This window comes from Micropterus dolomieu, linkage group LG18 (genome assembly GCF_021292245.1).
Source record: "Micropterus dolomieu isolate WLL.071019.BEF.003 ecotype Adirondacks linkage group LG18, ASM2129224v1, whole genome shotgun sequence".
NCBI classification, from domain to species: domain Eukaryota; kingdom Metazoa; phylum Chordata; class Actinopteri; order Centrarchiformes; family Centrarchidae; genus Micropterus; species Micropterus dolomieu.
In genome coordinates this window covers 29,628,502-29,649,183 of record NC_060167.1, presented here as the reverse complement: position 1 = coordinate 29,649,183, position 20,682 = coordinate 29,628,502, and the positions used below count along the sequence as shown (strand labels likewise).

Here is a 20,682-nt window from a genome sequence, read left to right as displayed (position 1 = left end):
GGGAGATTGACAGTCATGTTTAGCTTCTTCCATTTTCTAATGATTGCTCCAACAGTGGACCTTTTTTCACCAAGCTGCTTGGCAGTTTCCCCGTAGCCCTTTCCAGCCTTGTGGAGGTGTACAATTTTGTCTCTAGTGTCTTTGGACAGCTCTTTGGTCTTGGCCATGTTAGTAGTTGGATTCTTACTGATTGTATGGAGTGGACAGGTGTCTTTATGCAGCTAACGACCTCAAACAGGTGCATCTAATTTAGGATAATAAATGGAGTGGAGGTGGACATTTTGAAGGCAGACTAACAGGTCTTTGAGAGTCAGAATTCTAGCTGATAGACAGGTGTTCAAATACTTATTTGCAGCTGTATCATACAAATAGTTAAAAAATCATACATTGTGATTTCTGGATTTTTTTTTTTTAGATTATGTCTCTCACAGTGGACATGCACCTACGATGACAATTTCAGACCCCTCCATGATTTCTAAGTGGGAGAGCTTGCAAAATAGCAGGGTGTTCAAATACTTATTTTCCTCACTGTATGTCCCTTCTGCTCCTGGAAATAATGGATTAAGAATCAGCCTTCTCCTTATGAAGTAAATAGTAGTAACACCAGCGATTGTCCGACCAATGAGAATTTGGTTGGACAAGAGTATATCAACCAACCAACAAACCAGAAGGCGGCAGCCCAAGAAATGGAGCAAGAACTTCTTCTAGGAAGTCACCTGAAAGGTTTTGACACTTCATGCATCGCAAGTACTTGGTAACATATGGCATTTAATTTGTCTCAAAACCTGCGTACATAAAAACTGGGCACTATCTGCAAGTGGAAGAGCCTCCTTGCGAGGCAAGATTTCTGTTCCTGTTGCACAAATGCAAGCACGAGGCTTTGATGAGCGCAACTGCTCAACGCTCGCTCATCATGTTGACTTTTAAGACTTCGGAGGTGGAGCTGAAATAGATAGTAACTGATGTTCACTTTCAACACCCACAGTCTCCAGCCTGACCTTTGACACCGGCAGAATCATCAAACAGAAAAGAGGAAAATGGTAATGTGAGGAAGATCCACCTCTACAATGCCCTTAACGAAAGTAAATCCTGCATAACCAAAATGTCAACCGCAGTTGAATAGATGATCCTTGTAGTTTAGGAAAAAATAAGTTAGCTAAGTTAAATAAGTGCTAGATAATGCAGATAATCTTAGCATTTAACGTAAATCATGATTGCTAGTTGAGATGAAGGCTAGCAATGGTAAGGTGTCAGCTAAATCACTAAATGTAAAGGCATAATTCTTAGTTGTACAGTTAAATTAACATTTATTCATTTTGCAGATGCTTTTATCCAAAGCTACTTACAATTTCTATCTATGTCAGAGGTCACACGCCTCTGGAGCAAGTGTCTTGCTCAGGGACACAGTGGTGGACGTGTCACAGTTGGAATCGAACCCAGGTCTCCCACTCCAAAGGCTAAACACACGCATACACACGCACACAGTATTCGTTCTATATATATACACACGCATACAATGCAACACCTGGTTGCTTTCTAGCAGTTTTCAGATATCAGGGCAAGTCCAGTAATGAATATAGATTTTGTCTTTGCCTTCGAAGCAGATATGCACGGCCATGCACATGCACACAAATATACACAGACATATACACATACCTGTGCCCCGCTACAGTCAAAGAGAATGTGATTATGCAGTCCACTTTGTGTGTCGCCCCTGCTTGACAGACGCATCTGTTGAGCAAATCTTGATGGATTTTCAGTCTGAATTCTAAATCAAAACCACATCTTCCCTCCCATTCCTTGCTGCAAGAGCCCTTCATGTCTGCCATGCCTCCTGCCTCCCCTGGCAATCATTCATTGACAAAGCAGCGATGGAAGAAAACATTGCTTTGGATTCTTATATTCACCACATGTTGAGCCTGTGTGATGAATGGGAGCAACATATTCTTGTGTATATGAACCCCTCATATCAGATGAGTTCGGAGTATGTTGTCCTTCTTTACTGTAGTCATCCTCCTGACTTTACTTTGACAAATTGTTTTGCAATTACTTTTTCTGGATCTTTGTTTTTTCTGTTTCAGTTTTTAAAGTTGCCTTAATTTCTCCCACTCCTCATTCACCTCAGCCTACCTCTGGTGCTCTTTTTCACTTCTTTGTGCTTAGCACCGCCACACTGCCAGAATGACAATTAACAGAGGTAGGAAGCATTTTAATTTATTTCACTCGGCTATGAATATTCAGTGTAAACAGAGCAGTTTTTATGCATGGCTGTCAAATCTCATGTGTGCTTATTAGAGAGATAGTTTGATATGTTGGCTTACTGAATAATAGAGAGCTACCTTGACATTACCTCATTGATGAGGCAGGTGTGTGTGTGTGTGTAGGCAGGCGTGCAGATTTGGTTTTGCTTGTGCTTTTTTGTGATGGTGTAAAAGGGAGAGTGCAAGAAAGAGATCTATAGAATCTACTCATCTGACAAATGCTTCTCCGTCAGTTTCAATCTGCCGCACGTTGCTGTCTCAAGTCGGTGTGCTTGAAAGAGCTCACATTTATAGTTGGCTGAGGTAAACATCAGTTGCTGCACTGAAAACATAAAACATTTTTTGGCAATGCTATATATAGTGGTTTATTTTTTTCCAGAAATGAGAGACACTTTTATGGCTACTGGGGATCGTCAAGAGCCCTTAAAGCCAAGTCAATGTGGCTCCCACTGTGCCTCAGATGATGTGTAAATAAAAGTTGCTCAAGGCCAAGGACACTGTTGTTGTGTGTCTTTAAAGTGATTGTTTTCAGTCTGCTAATATAGTTGTCTGGTCTCTGTGGCAGCTCAGACCCCCCACTATGTATGTGGTCTGTGATCTGCAAATTGAGACGGATGTCACTGTAAACCAGGAGCTAGCATCTTTCCACACAATACTGGCATTGTGTGGCAAGTGTATTGTGCAATGTCTGCTGTTAGTGTTAGTCTTTTTGGGGTGTCCTTAGCATTTTAGATAGTTTAAGATTCAGTGCATATATTAACTGTAGAATAAATGCCCATTCAGCTGATTTGTGGTTTAAAATATCTTGTATACTATATTGGCAAAGCAGCCAGCTTGACACCATCAGACAATCTAGCACCCTCATCACAAACCGTGTGGCGGGTTTTGGTTTTGTCCAATGTTGAAATCTGATTCAAATTTGTGTATGATTAATATCAGTACACATCTTATTAAAAAATTTGATCCTCGCATAAAAAGTCCAGTTTGAAGTCGGAGGCAACACGGTGCACAGTATTTGCTGAAAGTGTGAGGACATTGCAGCAACCCAACCTGCAGCAAAACAGCCGAGGAGTGGAGGCATGCACAAGCAAACCATGAGATGGGTGGGATAATTCGATCTCTCTTTTCATGGACTCCAGTGGTAATCCACTGCATTTCCCCGTCACTTACAGTGTGACAGTGCGGCACAGAGCCAAGGAAGAACCCAGTGTCATAGAAGGCCAGGACTTTAAATTCCTACATATTTCTGATTTTTGAAGAAGGTATGTGTTTTTAACATTTTCCATACTTTTCCCTCACTTCAGTGTACTATAGATGTATGGAAATAATCCAATGACAAATTAATGGTCAAACTCAATTTTAAGTAATGAAATAAGAGGCAATTTATTGCATCTTTGCTTTTCCTCAGTTGTGAAAATATATGTGAGGAAAGAGCTATTTGATGATTGAATTTATTTTAAAAGTAAATTGTATGCATGAATGACACATGTTATGGTGAATGTCACTGGTGTGATTGTGATTTTGATTTATAAAATGCTCAGTTCTCAGTAGTGGTGATACATTAGAAAGGTGTATTAGTAAGGTTGTGGAATAAAATGCTGAAGTCACATAAGATATAGTATAACACACAGGCTCATCCTTTTTTTTTTTTTTTTGTGCTGGTGATATCAGTGGTGCCACTTTCTCTGGCATTTCTGGCATTATGCTGAGAAGCATTTACACCTCCGTCTGGGCTTGGCGCTGGTGGATGAGATCATCTAGAGAGTACCTTATGCTTCTTCACTAACACAACACACTGCCTAGCCTGTACCATCTGTCATAGGAATGCTCCTCCCAACTACGGGCATCACCACAATTCATTCTGAAGATTTCCTTATCCATGCAAGACATTTGCATCTTATCCGAGTCCTCCCTCATACTCCTCTTTCCCCCTTCCTGACTGGCCTATTTGCCAGTGGAGGTGCTCTGATGCTCTGAAGCTACATCTGCTTTTATGGCGGCTGTGGCTCAGGAGGTAGAGTGGGTTGCCTGTTATTCGGAAGGTCGGCTGTTCCGCCAGGGTATGAATGTTAGTTTCTGTTTGAGCACTTAGGCTCAGTGTATAAATGTGAGTGAATGGTGAATGCAGATGTAGTGTAAAAGCGCTTTGAGTGGTGGAAAAGACTAGAAAGGTGCTATACAAATACGGAACATTTCCATATTTGATGTTTGTAAGGACCATTATTATGGCAGCTTGAAGGCCACACCTGTTTGTTGTAGGTGGATTTTTCATTTTTAAGCACAGATGTCTACCACTATTTCAGGGTAGACCTAATTTTTGAATGAACACATAGGGTAGTCACTATCATTTGAATATTGGGAAATTTCTTTATATTTGGTAAATTACTATATACCAAATACTATATATAAGTATAATAGGTCAGGCCTTGTACTCGAGCGGCGGGCATTTGTCACTCTGATATGTTCCATACTCTGTTATCCCATTAGTAAACCAATGTAGGCTTGCATGGTTGTCTTTGTTAATGCAACATGGAGGAAACTAACAAGCCGTGCTGAACGGATAATCCATCTGAGAAGTTGTGTGGAAGTGTTTTAGATTCAATGGGAAAATCATGGATACAAATGAAGCTGTTTGCTACCTTTTTTAAAAAAGGCAACTGCCTTACAGTGACATTACCACAGCAGCATATCTGAAGTTCAAGGTAGCAGAGATCACAGCAAATGAACAGTCAATTCTACAGCATAGTACAGGATTAGGTTATGTTTAAACTAATTTGAATTAATTAAATTTGATTGAAAATTGTTGATCAGACTTTGTGTTTTTTAGTAGCATTTTATTTATTTCTCTAGCTTAGTTTAACATGTTCATACTCACTGGCCTGTTCTGCAGATAGAGACTGTATTTGTATTTTCAAACTCAAGTCTCATCTTATTTTGCTTGTCTGTTCATATATCAATATATTTAAATAGCACAGTTATTCTGTTTATGTACATGTTTTTTTTTCACACTTGCTTTGACAATGTAAAGTCTGTTTTCCATGCCAATAAAGACCAATTGAATTGAAAATACTAAACATAACATGCAAGAGCTTGCCAAAATACAAAAGAACCAATTTCTATGCAACTATATTTGACCATAAATGGGTTATTCTGTACATATGATTGATTTTACCTAAGCTAAAATTATGTTCAGTTCCTCTATACATGTGGTTATTAATTTCTTTTGTATAAGACGTACAGGGTAGAAGGACTTTACAGATCCAAAAGAGTTTTTGAAGCTCTGATTTGGGAGATGAGTAGTGATTTGCTGCTGTGGCACACTGGCAACTCATGCTTCAGTTCCTCTTTTATGTCATTGTGTCCCAACACTTTCTCAGGGATAAAGCCATTATCTGGATAATACTGCCCCTAAATTGCATGTTTTATTAAGGCTATTCCATGCTTCATTGAGCAGTGAATTTGTAAGAAGCAATGCAGTGATATTCTTTCCCAAATTGAGTTCCCTCTGTGTGTCTTTTTTGTGTATTCACTCCAGTTCAGTTCCAATTTTTGCGTAGCTGGAGTTGGATAACAGTGTTGTAGGTCCTTTGTCATCATATTGTTATGCTTGACTCTCAGTGTGTAATACCAACCCTGTCTCACTAATGACTAAGAAAATGTTTAGACATACCCACCATTTAACTAGTGTTTTGAATGAAAAAAGGAAAGTCCTAGCTGTACGACACACCTTATGGATACATGGGAGACGCTTCCTTTTAAACTAGGGACAGACAAATATATCTTACTGTCAAACATGGAACATGGCCAGACCTCTCCTTACTGTGCATCCCCTCCCTTCTAATTCACAGTCCCCACTAGAGCTGCCTTGTGCACTTCAACACTTCAAGCGCCTTTTAAGATCACTTTCATCTTCCCCCGTTCAGAAAATGAGGCATGAGTCTCTGGTGAAAAGCGCTGACAGTAGCAGTTAGTGCTGCGTTGAGTTGGCTCAACCATGGCCCTTGCACTTATGTCTTTTGTCAGAAGTAGTGAGGGATAAGAAGACCCTCTTAGAGCTTTGTGCATTTGTGTGCGTACACACACCAGTTTGAACCCATGTCATGTCCTCTTCTCGTTGGTCTACATGACAGAGGTCAGCAATGCAGCTGCTCATCTATTGAGGGAACTGATCATACAATGGGTTCTTGAGCTTCTAAAGAATATGCAGCTGCAGTCACTTGTTGCTATCTTCATGCTCTTACTTTCTGACATTCCATTTCCATCAGCAAGCCACTGTCACCTCCAATGTAAACAATGGTAGCTCGGCTGTGATTTCAATCTTTAACTGACCACGGCTTGGTTTTGCAGACTGCCATTATGAAAAAAAATCTGGGTTAAGTGAAAAAACAAATTGCGGTCGCTGTTGATGGTGGATTTGTGCAGGATGTCCCGTGTTGCACATGTGACAATTCTAATCTCTCTCACCAATCAGTGGTCTGCAGTGTTTTAACTCTACCTTTCTGTATTAGATCATCTCACTTGGAAACTCGTCCAAAGTTGTACCAAGAAATGAACCAGGCACTATCCACAACTTTTGCCAATGGAAAACTAAAAAAGAATCGTTCCAAGCGAGTCGGGCCATACCATGCAGTGGGAATGAGGCAATACTGTCAGAATTAGATGAGAAAGTGTTTGGTGGTTGCAATTTAGAAGAAGTGTACTTACAAGAAAACACTTGCTGGCAATCAGCAACAGACAAGTACAGCAAATGGAGCTTCATTCATAGTATACATTTATGTGAATTTTGAGTCCTGCTATGGATTCAGGAGTTTTTAGTTTTACTTGATTACTCTGCTGAAGAACCATCTCCCAAGCAATGGCTTGCCAGCCAACTTCTTATTTAATATTATCTTAATAATGCCAGGACCAGGGGTCATGGAGGTCAGAATGTTGTTATAGTTCAACAGTATGATTCTCTCCATCCACTGTGACAGCGCTAACATCACAGAAGATGTGCTCTCACTGAAGTAAAGATACAGCAGTATGAGTACCAGTACCAATGTACTAGCTGAGGGGTCAAGATGAGCAGTGACTGGCATCGACTCTGGAAAATATGAGTTGCGTTGGCACTGTGTGTTTATATGTGTGGGTTTAAATGGTAAACCTTTACAGACACACATCAACAAACTTGAACTGATGCCCTGCACATTAAAATGTGCCATTAAATGTGTGTTTGGTGTGCCTTTGCACATTTACTTCACTATGCTCTGATGCTGTCAGTTTTATACTGTCACATTGTAACATTGTGTTTCTCAACACACAAGCCCCCATGTGAAAGAGGCTTGTGTTTGGAGTTGATTGGTTCGTGTCTCGAGCCTTTGACTTCCACTTTCCCTGAGATGACTTATTTTTAACACTACTGACACTTGGTCATCTTGTGTTTGACCACACAGTACTCAGCCTTGTGTTGACTGTACTCTGCAAATGTGCAGTTTGGAAAAGAACAGAGTTACATAATTATGGAATAACAGATTGTTTCAATTCACAGTGCTGTTTCTTGTTCATTTGTGTGGAAAATGTGGGTATTAAACTACTTATGTATACTATGAGACTGATCTGGTCTGTGCACACTAACAAAAGAAAATAACTTGACAAATTTACAACCATTAACCATGTTGCTGCTGTTTACGTGGCCAGGGTGTGAAACAAGTATTATGTTAATAACTAATACATAAATGGGTTGAGGTCCATTTACATAGCTATTATCTGGTAATGTCAAGTCAAAACAACATTGCTCTTTCTTCTGCATTTTACCCACACATCCTGACCTTTCCTGTCTCTTTTGTTTTAGTCCCTCTCATCTCTTATCTCTTTTATGCTCTCGCCGATTTGTCCACTTTTTCTGTTTCATTCTCCGTTTACTTCAGTCTGTAGTTGTTCTCTCTTATCCACTGTGTCAATTCCTTTGTCTGTAGTTCCTAACACCCCTCAATTTATCCCCCTCCCTCCTGCAAAATAATCGTAGTACTACTGCAGTACCTCAGTGTCCTTATTTGCCACTTTGATCACATTGTAGGGGAAATAATTGAGTGCAGGGAGTTAGCTGGAGTGCACTGCAGGTATCTCTCCCTCGCCACCCCACTCCCTGCAGGGCTGCTGCTGATGGACAGAACAGCTCTCGTCCCTTCAGAGGGCTGGCTTGTCAAACAGGAAGACAGATGTTAGTCTGCGGTTTCTGTCCTGTCTCCACTACCTGCCAACATGACACACACCCGATCACGAGAGAAGATGTGGAGGAGCTGGTTTGAAACACAAGGTTATCAACACGGGCACAGCGGCCCACTAACAGACGCTGCACCAGCTTCATTCAGTGTAGGCTGTATGATAACTGCTCACACTTGCATGCACAGAAATTCTGAAAGTCTGCTCAAACGCACTGAAGCACATAGACAATACCAAAGTTCAGACACAGACACACATTACGCTGGCCTCTCCAAGGACCTGGTGTCATCCCATACATTAGCTGGCTCTTAGGTCTCTCGTTTGGTAAGAAAAAGCCATGCATCTGAAATTGTCTTAACAGCTGTAAATAGGCTTTGCAGGGTAAAGCGGCCTGTCTCTCAAAGAGCTGATTTCTGTAAGCAGCTTAGTGTTTCCACCTCCTCATTTCGCACCCTAACCTATTCATGTTGCGGGTGAGACGTGGAATTATTTCTCACACGTCCCATATCGTATTAGGATGATACTACCGTGCCAGTAGAAGTGAACATGTATTATTTGTTGTCAGGGTACTTTGCATAAATGAAGGCTACCTAGTCATGTTGGCGTTAAGAGTTAAGTTAATTTCAGCATTAGGAAGTGGAGACATTGTGCTTTGTTTGGGACCTCCAACCATTAGGCACACTTCATTACTCAAATAGTAGAAATGGTATTGCAAGTAGACCTCTTGCCCACCAGTGCATCATCAACAGCAGCAGCACCAGATGCTGCTAACTTTTAGAATAGTGTTTTCTGCTATTGTTCATGCTGAACTGATGTAAAATATTCAGTCAATAATGAGAAGTGAGCAGCTTGTGTTTGTGTAGACTCTTGCTCACTTATTTAAAATATTTTTATGGAGATTTTCTGGAACACTCTGTTGTCTGCAACCCAGAGGTAGTAGGCTATTTTTCTAGTTAACTATCTCCTGATGTGGCTTGATACAAGTAAATGTCTTTGCAGAGGCTTCGTTCTCAAACAAATGATTTCCCCCTACAGACATCCCCGTGGTCATTTAGCACCCATCGTTCCACAACACCATTATCATTACCGTCACCCCTCTGGTTGTATGGCAATGAAAAACTCTCAGCCAAGGGTTTGAACTGCACCTCTCTGTCACTGAGAGGAGACCAGGGCCATCTCAGGATGTCATTAGAAGTGCTCTCTATGTCTGAAAGCCAGGTGGACTTGTCCTCTAATGAGGACTCGGCAGTCATGCAAGCAGTGACTGGAGGAGGTGTCACACAGAGGTGCCACTGTCGGACCGGGACGCTGATTTTCTCCTCCGCTGAGTAGCACTGAGATGGCATCATTAGAGGCAGAGATGGACACAGGGACGGTGGCCTTAACCAGACAAGACGGGGAGATGGTAATGATGGATTTAGTTGTAGTGAACAAAGAGGTCAAATTTTTGTCGTCTTTGACTTTTTGTGTCTAAATCGGTTTGTTTGTCCCTTGTTATACAATTCCCAACATTTCGTCTTACAGATGCGCCAGTAGCGAGAAGACTTTGCAAAGCGTGGTTGGGATTTATCAATGTTTGTTGACTTTTAAAACCCTACTGAACAGGAAAACATATTTAGCTCTAAGAATTCCAAGGCCATCATATGTCAAGTTGGGGAAAAAAACTGAAGGTTTTATTTTCATACATTTCCTTTTCGGTTCACTTGCCATCACCGCATGAATGGAGTGCCATTTTTTTGTCTGACCTTTTTCGTAATCTGGCAGGATTGAAAATGGTAAAAGTTTATGGAATGCTGAACTTGTCCTAGATAATACCAGCATTACCGCTGTGGTTAAACATCATCACACGAGGAGTCTAAACTTTAAACAATGACCTGCTCCATTTAACTTGCCTGCCTGTGCCAAAGTGTAATTAAAACATAATGTGTTGGCGAGGCTATTACACTGAAAATTCTACAGAAATAAGTGCTGGCCTAACTTGACCTTTTTATACACATGCAAGTGAAAACTGAATGCACATATTCAGTTTTCTGGGTATGCAATTAGTAAAGCTTATTGAATATTTGGTCTGTTTTAAGTTATTAATATCCTGCCTTGCCTATGGTACTTTGCTATATAGTAGGCTATGAGTTCTTTGTTCTCAATATCAGTTAGCACACATGTGACACAGAGCCCTGTGGCGAACTGAGTGCTCCAATAGCTTTCTGTAGCTTATCAGTATGCAATTGACAACATAATTGAAGTTATTTAAAGACACGCCATGTGCCACTAGATGGAAGGGAATGGAAGCACAGATTGTTGTTCTTTCTACTTATAATACTGGAATACCCCAGAATTATTATATTTCAGCTGCTTGGAACTAAATCCAAAAATACTGGGGAAAAAATAATTACGGTTACATCATTTGTTTTAATGGTCTTCAAGACTAACTTGAAGATCTTTATTTCTACCTATTTGGCAGCAATCAGTACTCTTCTGCATCATAAACAGGAGGTGTACTGTCATGATGAGCACAGATGCTAACAGTTGAGAGGTCTTTCTTCTTTGTTTTAATTTTTCTTTCCTCTGTCGTTAATGGCATTTATCCATAGGAAGGCTCAGGCTCTCTCTGGTGTTTGATTGTGGCGGTGTGCGCCTGTGTTTGTTTTCTCCTCTCTCCCAAGAGTTTGATTAGTCTCTTCCGTTTAGCTGCCACATTACTTTCATTACAGCACACGTGCATGCTGGGGAGGGGCGCCCTGATCTTTTTCTCTCTCCATGCAGATGGTAGCCACATCTTACTCTCTGTGGATTGGCGTAGAGCCTGCATCTGTCCTTTAGCAGCCAGCAAACCCCCTTGTGGCACAGCCTCGAAGGCTTAATTAAATATCAGACCAAAGCTAACTCTTCTGCTGGCCACCCGTGGGCTACATGGAAGGGGGGGGGGGCAGGCCTTTAAAAAGTGCACAGAGAGAAAGGGGGTGAATGAGACACTGCTTGTAGAAGTACATCCTCTTTGCCAACTGCTGTCACTGGCAGACTGGGAGTTGATTTGCACTCATTACTGGGAAATGAGTAAGGCCTGAGGATGATGACCACATTACTGAGATTGCGTGTGATGTGATTGGAGATGTTGTGCGATGTTAATCTCCTCCCCTGTGTCCCCAAGATATCGAAAATAAATGGAGATGAAAATATTTCTCCAATACAAATACAAGAACTGATTATGCAACCACGCCCCCCACCCCCACCCATCCCATTGCATTTTTTGTATGAACACCTTAAGCTCTGACTCTCCAACAGCGCTCGTTGGTGTCTTTACTGATTAACTTCACACATATGCCCGTCATTCTCCTTGGTCTGGGTCGAACATAAAAGCATCACTTGTCTCAGTTTTTACATACTACTACTCCTTTTCTGTCCACTCCCACTCCGTTCTGCACTCATTAGGGAGAAATCTTTGTCTGAGTGTTAGAGGCCATCTCATGTCTGTCATTCTACCAGATAATGGTCGCCCTGCTCTTTACCATGCACTGTGTTCACTGTGATCTTTGAGGACATCATTATCTTCTCCATGTATTTCAGCAGAGAGCGGTGTTTCAATTTTAACCAGATAATTTGGTTGTTTTTTCTGTGAGAATGGTGGACTTTTTTTTTATCATACAGTCTTTGAGATGCAGTGTGAATGCATTTTATCACATTGTACCTTCGGTTCGTCTCGTTTTGTTTCTTCTTTCATAAAGGTTCTTCTTGTTATCAGCATATTGCTCTTTCACTGCCCATTCGTAATTGCTGATATTGCTACAATATCTTGTTGTGCGCCGCATAATAAGCAGGTTTGCTATCAATTACTAGTGCAGCAGGAATGAACACCTGCCTCATTCTCACTCCATTACCTTCCCTGGCACATTACATTCCTGTTAATATATTTAATATACTTTCACTTTAACACCATATCTTGCTTTTTTAAGGTCCTCATCAATGTGTCAATACTCTTACCTTTCTCCACACCTCAAACAATGCAATCTCCCTATTGGGTTACATCTTTGTTCTTCTACTTGTTCCTTTTTTTTTTTCTTCTTTAAAGCAAAAGTAATTTCCTCTTTGCCGTCCCTCTCTGCTGCACATGCCCGCAGGACACCCTATTTCATCTTGCTTTGAACTCTTTTTAATTTTGTGCAGTAGCGTTTTTTTTATTAACATATTTATTCATTTATGACTCCTCTCAAAGCCCTTTGCATGTGAGCACACCTTTACTCTGTCATTCTCTCTCTCTCCCTTCTCTTTCTCCCCTCTCAGCCTTTGAGTCGCCACCGAGAACAGGCCTCACTAATGCAGTGTTAGTTTAATCCCTGCCATCCTGTCAGAGGCTATTTTCTCAGGGTCCTTTTCTTGCTACAGCAGCAGCAGCACAGCCAGAGTTTTAAGGCTCGCTCGGCTCAGCAGCTCTTGTCTAGACGTTCTCCACACTGCTAGTAGAGCTTTTTTTTTCACAGTCAAGGGGGAGGAGCTTGTCTCCAGCATTCAAGGTCAAGGTGTCTTTCTAGCCATTGCATGGTGGATCATCCCCTTCCACTCTCCCTACCACCCACTTCCCACCCTGATGGCAGCCACCTGTCAATGGCTGAACTCTCCCACCTAGATAATAATAACCTAGCCAGAGACCATCTTTCATCAAGTGGAGATTGTGGGCAGGATGCTGAATAGACAGCTGAGGGGCCTCCTCCTGATGTGTGAGTTCTTGCAAGGTGGCAGTGATGGCAAGGGGGATGCAGGGTGGTTATACTGTATAATTGGGGCAAGGTCATGTGAAAGTTGTCAGCAGTTGTGCAGTTACTTATTTCCCTTCTTGCACTGAGATTGTAACAAGTTGCCAGTCATAAAGAAACAAACCAATGAAATAGTTCAAGTGAATATTGTGTTTGGGTGGTATGCTACACTAACCAACAAGTCAATTAAACCTTGCTACCCTTGCTTAGTTGACATCAGAAACACTGGTTTGTTGAACTAATTATTAATATTTTATTATATGTACAAATATGTACAAAGCCATTTAACAGTTGCCTAACTTGCCACACAGCCACCTGCCACTAGCTGGTGCTGCATCTCTGGCCAGCGACTTTTATAAAATATAGTACAGACAGTCATGGTTCCCAGACCAAATATCCTGATGACTTTGTTGATCCCATGACTTTTTAGCTAGCACCACCATGAGGTTCATATTTATGGTTTTGAATTAAATGCCTTGATACCATGAAATTTGATTGACATTTATCCTTATAGTTGTTTAGAAGATCTTTTATGTCCATTTCAATATGTACATTCCTGTATACGTGGATGAGTGCTGCTCTAGAGTGTAAACTATCGTTCTTTGCCAGCATAATCCCAAAATCTTTTCACATATCACACTTACCCCTCTCTTTTCCTCTTTGGCTCCTTCCTTCAATCAGAAAGACAGATAAGTAGCAGACTCAAGGGGGCATTTAAGGTGCTGAGCCTTAGGTGTTCTGCCTCTCTTTCTCGATCTTTCCCTCCCTCCTTTAGTCTCTCTCTCTCTCTCTCAATCCATCTCTCTGTCTTTCAGATGCCAAGGAGATCGTGCTGAAAGCTCAGATTCTGGCCGGTGGCAGAGGCAAGGGTGTGTTTGACAGTGGCCTTAAAGGTGGAGTGCACTTAACAAAGGAGTAAGTATGCCCCCCTGTGCAGTTAACACTGTGAGGTACTGTACGAGATAAGATTCATATTATTTCTTCTACGGCAGCAGCTTTTAGAGTGAACGGGCTCAAAGAGCTCTCTGAAGATACTCCCTAGGGACTGAAACTTTCAGGATTACGTTTGCTACAAATAAACATTTTTTCTTTCTTCTGGTGTTTCATTTTCGAGCAACTACCCTCAATTAAATGTTGAAAATATATTTTTTAAGGTCAGCCGAAGTGTTGTGCACCCCATACTGAGTTTTCCTCTGTTAGGTTTCTTGCTGCTGCTCAGGTATGTTTTGTTCTAGGTTAGAATTACAAAGTGTGACGGGTGTATTCCTCCACTGAAGGCTCACACTGAAATCTGGTGCTTTTGTGCAAAGAGATGCTCAGATACTGTATCCCACCACCACGTTTTCATGTACTAAACCAGTGCTTTTTAGTAAAGGTACCTACCACTTACTGCCGCCTTAAAGGCAAAAACATGATTTATGACAGTTGTCCCGGACATGTATCATCGTCACCCTATTTCACGGTTCAGAATGGCCGGAAACTTTTTCAAAGTGAGATATGCTGAAGTTCATCATCCCCAGACAGTGACATAAGTGCACAGTTCACCTTCCTCTCATCTATCAAAGGATGAGTACGACCCCTTGCTTCATTTCTATTCACTGAACAAAACCAGAGCAGGCTTACAGTAGCAGCATGCGGGCTGCTTTTAAACAGAGAGAAAAAGTAGAGGTTCATTCACAGTGATGTGTAGATGTACCACAGTGTCTCCAAAAGCTGTGTTGTCAGAATAAGTTTCTTTAACGCTAGAAACACCAACGGGTAAAATTTACCCACGATTGTATGTAACTTTGTTTCAATAAAATATTCAAGTCCTCAAGTCTTTGACTTTTCCTAAAAGTATCTGATGTAGCTACTGGCAGCACCTTTTATCTATTACAAAACAGGCATTAGACTTACTCAATGCAAGTGGGGGAGTCTGATGGTAGGGAGGGTTTCAAGACTGAGCGATTTGTTCTGATGGTTCATCATATGACAGCGATGCACTTGCAGAAGGTAAGCATGCATAAATGTCACATGTGCATTAATTTTCATTTGCCAATATAATATAGGCTATATAGCTTTCTAACTTTTAGTTACATGATCTATTTTTTTTTCAAACTGCCTGTAGCCCTACATATGACTTCCAATTATAATGAAAGATATAAAACGTAAGGCCAATAGGCCCAATATTATCAATCGTAGCTTAGATAAACATTTATGAAATAGACCTAGTATAAAGTAGCCATTCCCTCTGACACAAGTGTGTCCTGTCAAGAGAGAGTGTGGCTCACTCGTGTGTTTTTTGACCTGCGGGGAGTATATAGTATATATATAGACTGCAGTCAGTATAATTTTTTTCCTAATGTACTATGTACTAATCTACTTTGAATTTTGGAATAGATTAGAATTGTTTCTTTTCAATAAATAGGCCTGTTTTCATTTGGACATTTAAAGGAGCCATGTAGTAGCGCTGTCGCAGTGAAGTAATTTCTCCCGCAGTAATATGTTGGGGCTCAACAGCGCGGTATGCAGTATTATGACATTTTTCATCAATGTATTAATATGGTGCCATATAGCAGAGTAAGAGTGTCTGTGTCTGTCACCTCACTGCACAGTGAGCCGCTAACAGCAGCTTTATGGTCTGAGAAAGCTAGCTGCTGGGTGCTAGTCAACAACATTGCCAAGCAAACTAATTTTTTAGTTTGACTGAGTCTTTTTCACACGTAGCTACATATATTGTTACCTTCGGGGCATGTCTGTCAAGTCAATTTACATACCATTTTGCGGTTATCGCGTTTTCAGTGGCCTCGTGCTTGTTGCATGACAACTTTACATTGACTGCATTTTGCCGACATGATACGTCTGTGTTAGCTCACCGACTGGGTTTCCAATAACTATTTGTGTATCTTTCACCAGATGCTCAGAAATGTGAGCATAGGTAAATTTATTGAATGATATTGGTTAGTGAGCTAGACTGAATATTATAAATGAGATTGACGCCACACTTTAGTATAACAGTTAGACAGCAGTAAGTACTGCACTGAATGGATCTTCTGCTGTTGTGTTGTATGTTGCATTATTGTATATTATGTGGGTCACGTAAGTTACTGCGACATCAGTAACGAAAATAAATCTAAATTGAACGTTACAAAGCCAACCACATCGGATCCATGCTAATCTAGCTGGCTGCCCCCGCCATGCATCACTATTGGTTTCAGGAACAAACTGCTCCACACTTGCTTTGTACCATTACTAAAAATGAGGAAGGCGCCGAACAGTTCATTTTTATGTGAAGTTACAACCCGTTCACAAATAGGCAATAAAAAAGTGATTCATGTCATTAAAAAAACTACATATAGCCCCTTTAAATTTACAATTTGTAATTGTGAAAGTCCAAAACAAACAAGCTGGAGGACACCTTAAATTCTTATTGTACATTATAAAACACTGCAATGGTCAATAATTTCTTCTAAATTGTATGCTGCTTTTAACCCGAACATCTACAACAGCGGTGAATATATTGCATCAAGAGAGCCACTGCTTGTGGACGTGCCCTTCACAAATTCAGAAGAGCGAGGAGAGTGACCTGCATGGTGAAGGCACAATGCAAACATAATAAAACGTTCTGGTTGCCATGGCAGCCATGGTGCCGACACACAGTGTGTTTGAGCAATGTTTAGCAGAAATAATCACAATCACACACAAATCCCTGGTGGTTCTAGTGTTAATGCCCAGAAAGTGCTGAGGCATATCTCTCTTCAGCTGAAGAAACCTTTGCAGAGAAACAAATACTTATTCATATTATTACTATTAAGTTTACCTTCTTTTCTCATCTTTCATTTTGTAACTGTGTGCTTCTCAGTGATCTGTTTTTAAAAAAATTAAGACTGTTGATTGAAACAGGATACTGTTTGACCTGTAACCTCTGTCCTTCAGCCCTGCTGTGGTTGGTGAACTGGCTAATAAGATGCTGGGTTTCAACCTGACTACCAAACAGACACCGAAAGATGGAGTGAAAGTGAAAACGGTGAGCCCCTTTGCCGACTGAAGACAAGAAAGATATACTTTGTTTTTTCTCCTTTTCTTCTGACCTCATTTCAAGGCATTTTGAGTCCAGTAATGCAGTTCTGTAAAATTAATGACTGTGAAGACAGTTTGGCTCTTGTGTTTGGTTTTTTGATACGTTTAAATAGTAGCTGTCCACTGTTGTTTACCGTGGGTTTGCGCTGCACTAGCTGGTGTTATGGCTCATTGCATAAATTGAACCGGGCCCTCTGTGAATTTATAGTGTTTGGTAAACAACTGTTTCTATGTGCCACTAACAAGCAGAGATATCATTTTCTCTTCTTGCATGCTGCATGCAGTACCTTCTCAAAACAGAGATTTCCAGATGATGCAACCTTCGGCTGTGGCTTGTGTGTGAGGCCTGCTCTCTGTCTCTCCCCATTTCTGTTTACCTCTGCTAGCCCCCATTCCACCCAAGTCCTGCTCCTACCCCTACTGCAGAATTTAGATGGAATCAAATGAGTGTCACAGATGTCATTTATATTAAAAAAAAGCACCTACGGACCAAGACGTTCAGAATGAACTCCATGTCTGAGAGGCAGAGGAAAGGGCAAACAAACAACAAAATAAACAGAACAAAACTGTTAGATGTCAGCGAGAGGAGATGTGACCTCCAGTTGGCCATCTAATTGTCTTGCCAAGAGCATCCTGGCTGTGTCACCCACTACTCACTAGATAGTCCACTAATAGTGAGTCTGTCATTTTGTACTGCTGTCCGACTGTATAGTGAGAATTAACATATCCTGTTTAGTGGACTCAGAGTATCCCACGGTGCATTGTGAAAAGTAGTGTATAACTGATGTTCTATAACCAAGCACTGTTTACCACCGTGCATTGTGCTGAGAGAAAAATGGGAGATTGACGGAAGGAGAGAGCAGTTCGAAAATTGCAACCTGAAGTACAAATGTAGGTAATTTTTGGGTTACCTTTAGATGATATCTTGAAGTTTGTTTTACCAGTTTCTTAGCCATGTAATAAATTGTGAACGTTACACCATTACGGCACAAATCACTGCTAGCTACCCAGCTTGCCATTGTTCTCTACAGTAATTGCCATTGGCAGTGCCGCCAAGTTAAAACTACATAGGCTTCTCATTTTCTCCTCCTGTTGAAGGCATTCATTTCTCCAGAGTTTACACTGTGAATACCATGTTATTGCAGTGGTTACAAATTTAGAAGAGGGATATTCTGCTGTCATACTCTCAGTGAAAGCAACTTAGCGTCTAGCATCCGAACACACACTAACACTAACCAGAACCTACCACCTGACAGGCTGAGAGACAGCAACGCCACCGGCCGGCTGAGACTGTGGAGTTGACACCACTGCAACTTTTCTCTGCAGCATTCTTTAATGGTTCTGTCTGCTTTAAAGTTTTTATTGAATATCTTTTAATATAGCTATGAATAAAAAGAAATGCGAAAGCCCAAAACATGAGGCTTTTACCCAGTTTAAATGGCCTGGAATAGCACAAAACAATGCCGGACCAAACTCCTTTCAAAAATCTGCAACACTCAAAATGTTTTGCCAAAAACTACATGCTTAATAATATTTGACATTTGATCACCATTTAGTTTAAAAAGTTTCTCAGTGTGCCTTACATAAACCTTTTATACACTGCTCAATATAAAGAAATAGTTTGTTTGAAATAGGTCATGTTGTGGGGCTCTGGCAGTGTTCCTCTTTGCACAAATGAACAGATACTGCTGCTGGGTTGAGGCCCGTCTAGCTCTCCTCATATATCTCCTCCATGCTCTTGAGACTGTGCTGTGGGAGACACAGCAAACCTTTTTGCCACGACATGTTGCAAGGAGGAGCTGAACTGCCTGTGCAACCTGAATGGGCTGCAGGTACCGCCTTATGACCAGGACACTAGCAAAACACAAAAACTAAAGATCAATCATTCAGGAAGGATAAGTAGAGAGCAATTGTCTGTTGCCACCAAAAACCATTCCCCTTTTGGGAGTTGCCTTGCAGTTGTCTCTTCAGTGCACCTGTTGTCATTTGCACCAAAACAAGTGACATTCATTCACAATTGCTTATGCTTCCTAACTGGACAGATTAATATCCCTGAAGTTGAATTGTATAAACCTTCTATCGGTTCTGTCTGGGTGGTGCAGCCCTTTCAGGCAGATGTGACCTAATGCAAGCCCCTGTCCAGGAGCATCTTGTTGACGACAAGGCCATGGCTACTTTCCGCACTTCTGTCTGGGGTAGCTTGTAGGTCATACATGCCCAGTATTGTCCGGCTCTCTGGGAGAACCTTCTTGCTTTCCAAACAACATACTTTAAGCAGGGTCCAAGGGCCTGATATCAGACAGACTTTGCCATTTCCGTCTTCAGTCTGACATTGCCTCCACTTTAAGAAATTTACGTGAGGGGGATTTTCCCTCCTCAGTCACTAAAGACCAACATATCTGCCTGAATGTCATTTCAAAGGTGGAGTAAGCGATTCTGGAAAAATCCAACACCATGACAAATGAAATCATGATATAGAGCGAACAGCGATACAATCTAACTAGTGTTAGTTAAGCTGTGGTGAGCAAACTGTCGCTACAGTTACTGCTGCAAAGCTAACCTGACGCTCCCAGAGCCAGCACAACAGCTCCAAGCGGCCGCAAAGTACATTGTACTTTGGGAATATACGCTCAGTATAATATCATGTAATTATCACAAAAATGCATGCCAGTATTTATTATGAATGGTCTACCAGCTGATCTTTTCATGTTGCAGATGAGCTCACTATTAGGGATGCAACAGTATGAAAATTTCACATCACGATTATAGTGACTGAAATTATCACGGTTATCAGTATTATCACGGTATTGTAAAAATGTGCCAAAACATATTAAAATGTACTGATACACACACTGTAACCATTTCAACAAGTTTTATATTGAAAACTACAAATACAATTGCCATTTTGTTTGTATAAAAAATAAAATAACAGCAAATACCTTTTTGTAAACATATGAAAATCAAAGTGTGCATTATCAAGATTTTATATTATATAGGTAAACGACCCCGTGGACAATTACATGAAAACAAATAAGTCTTTAGAAGACAGTGACATAAATACAGAGCAGTCTGTAGCGTTTCTACATATGCTGGTTGGTTGCCTAAACTGCGTAACGTGTTATCACGTGCAGTGGACGAATAGATTCTGCTGACGCACACAGCAACAGAGCAACGTGTAGCGTTTTTACAAGAGAGGCTTCAGTTTACAAGCTGTTAGCAAGTCAGAGAGACAAACCAAAGCTAGAAGTTAACTCACCCTGCGTTCACTATAAGGTTATTTTCTTCAATCAAGTTTCCCTCAGTGCTCTCATAAAAACTTAAATACGACCGGACTTAAGAGTGACTGAAACATCTCCGCAGCGTTGTCTTCTGCGGTGTTGTCATTGACCCAAACAAACCCACGTTGCATTCTG

The 20,682-nt window shown here is 41.0% G+C and overlaps 1 protein-coding gene across 1 annotated transcript in view; it reads left to right on the top strand.

Moving 5' to 3' along the window:
- suclg2 (succinate-CoA ligase GDP-forming subunit beta) overlaps positions 1-20,682 on the top strand; it is a 118,116-nt gene that overhangs the window by 35,855 nt on the left and 61,579 nt on the right. Inside the window, exons 3-4 of the mRNA XM_046028941.1 lie at positions 14,026-14,125; positions 17,126-17,216. Coding sequence (XP_045884897.1) covers positions 14,026-14,125; positions 17,126-17,216 — 191 coding nt within the window. The remainder of the gene's footprint in view (positions 1-14,025; positions 14,126-17,125; positions 17,217-20,682) is intronic.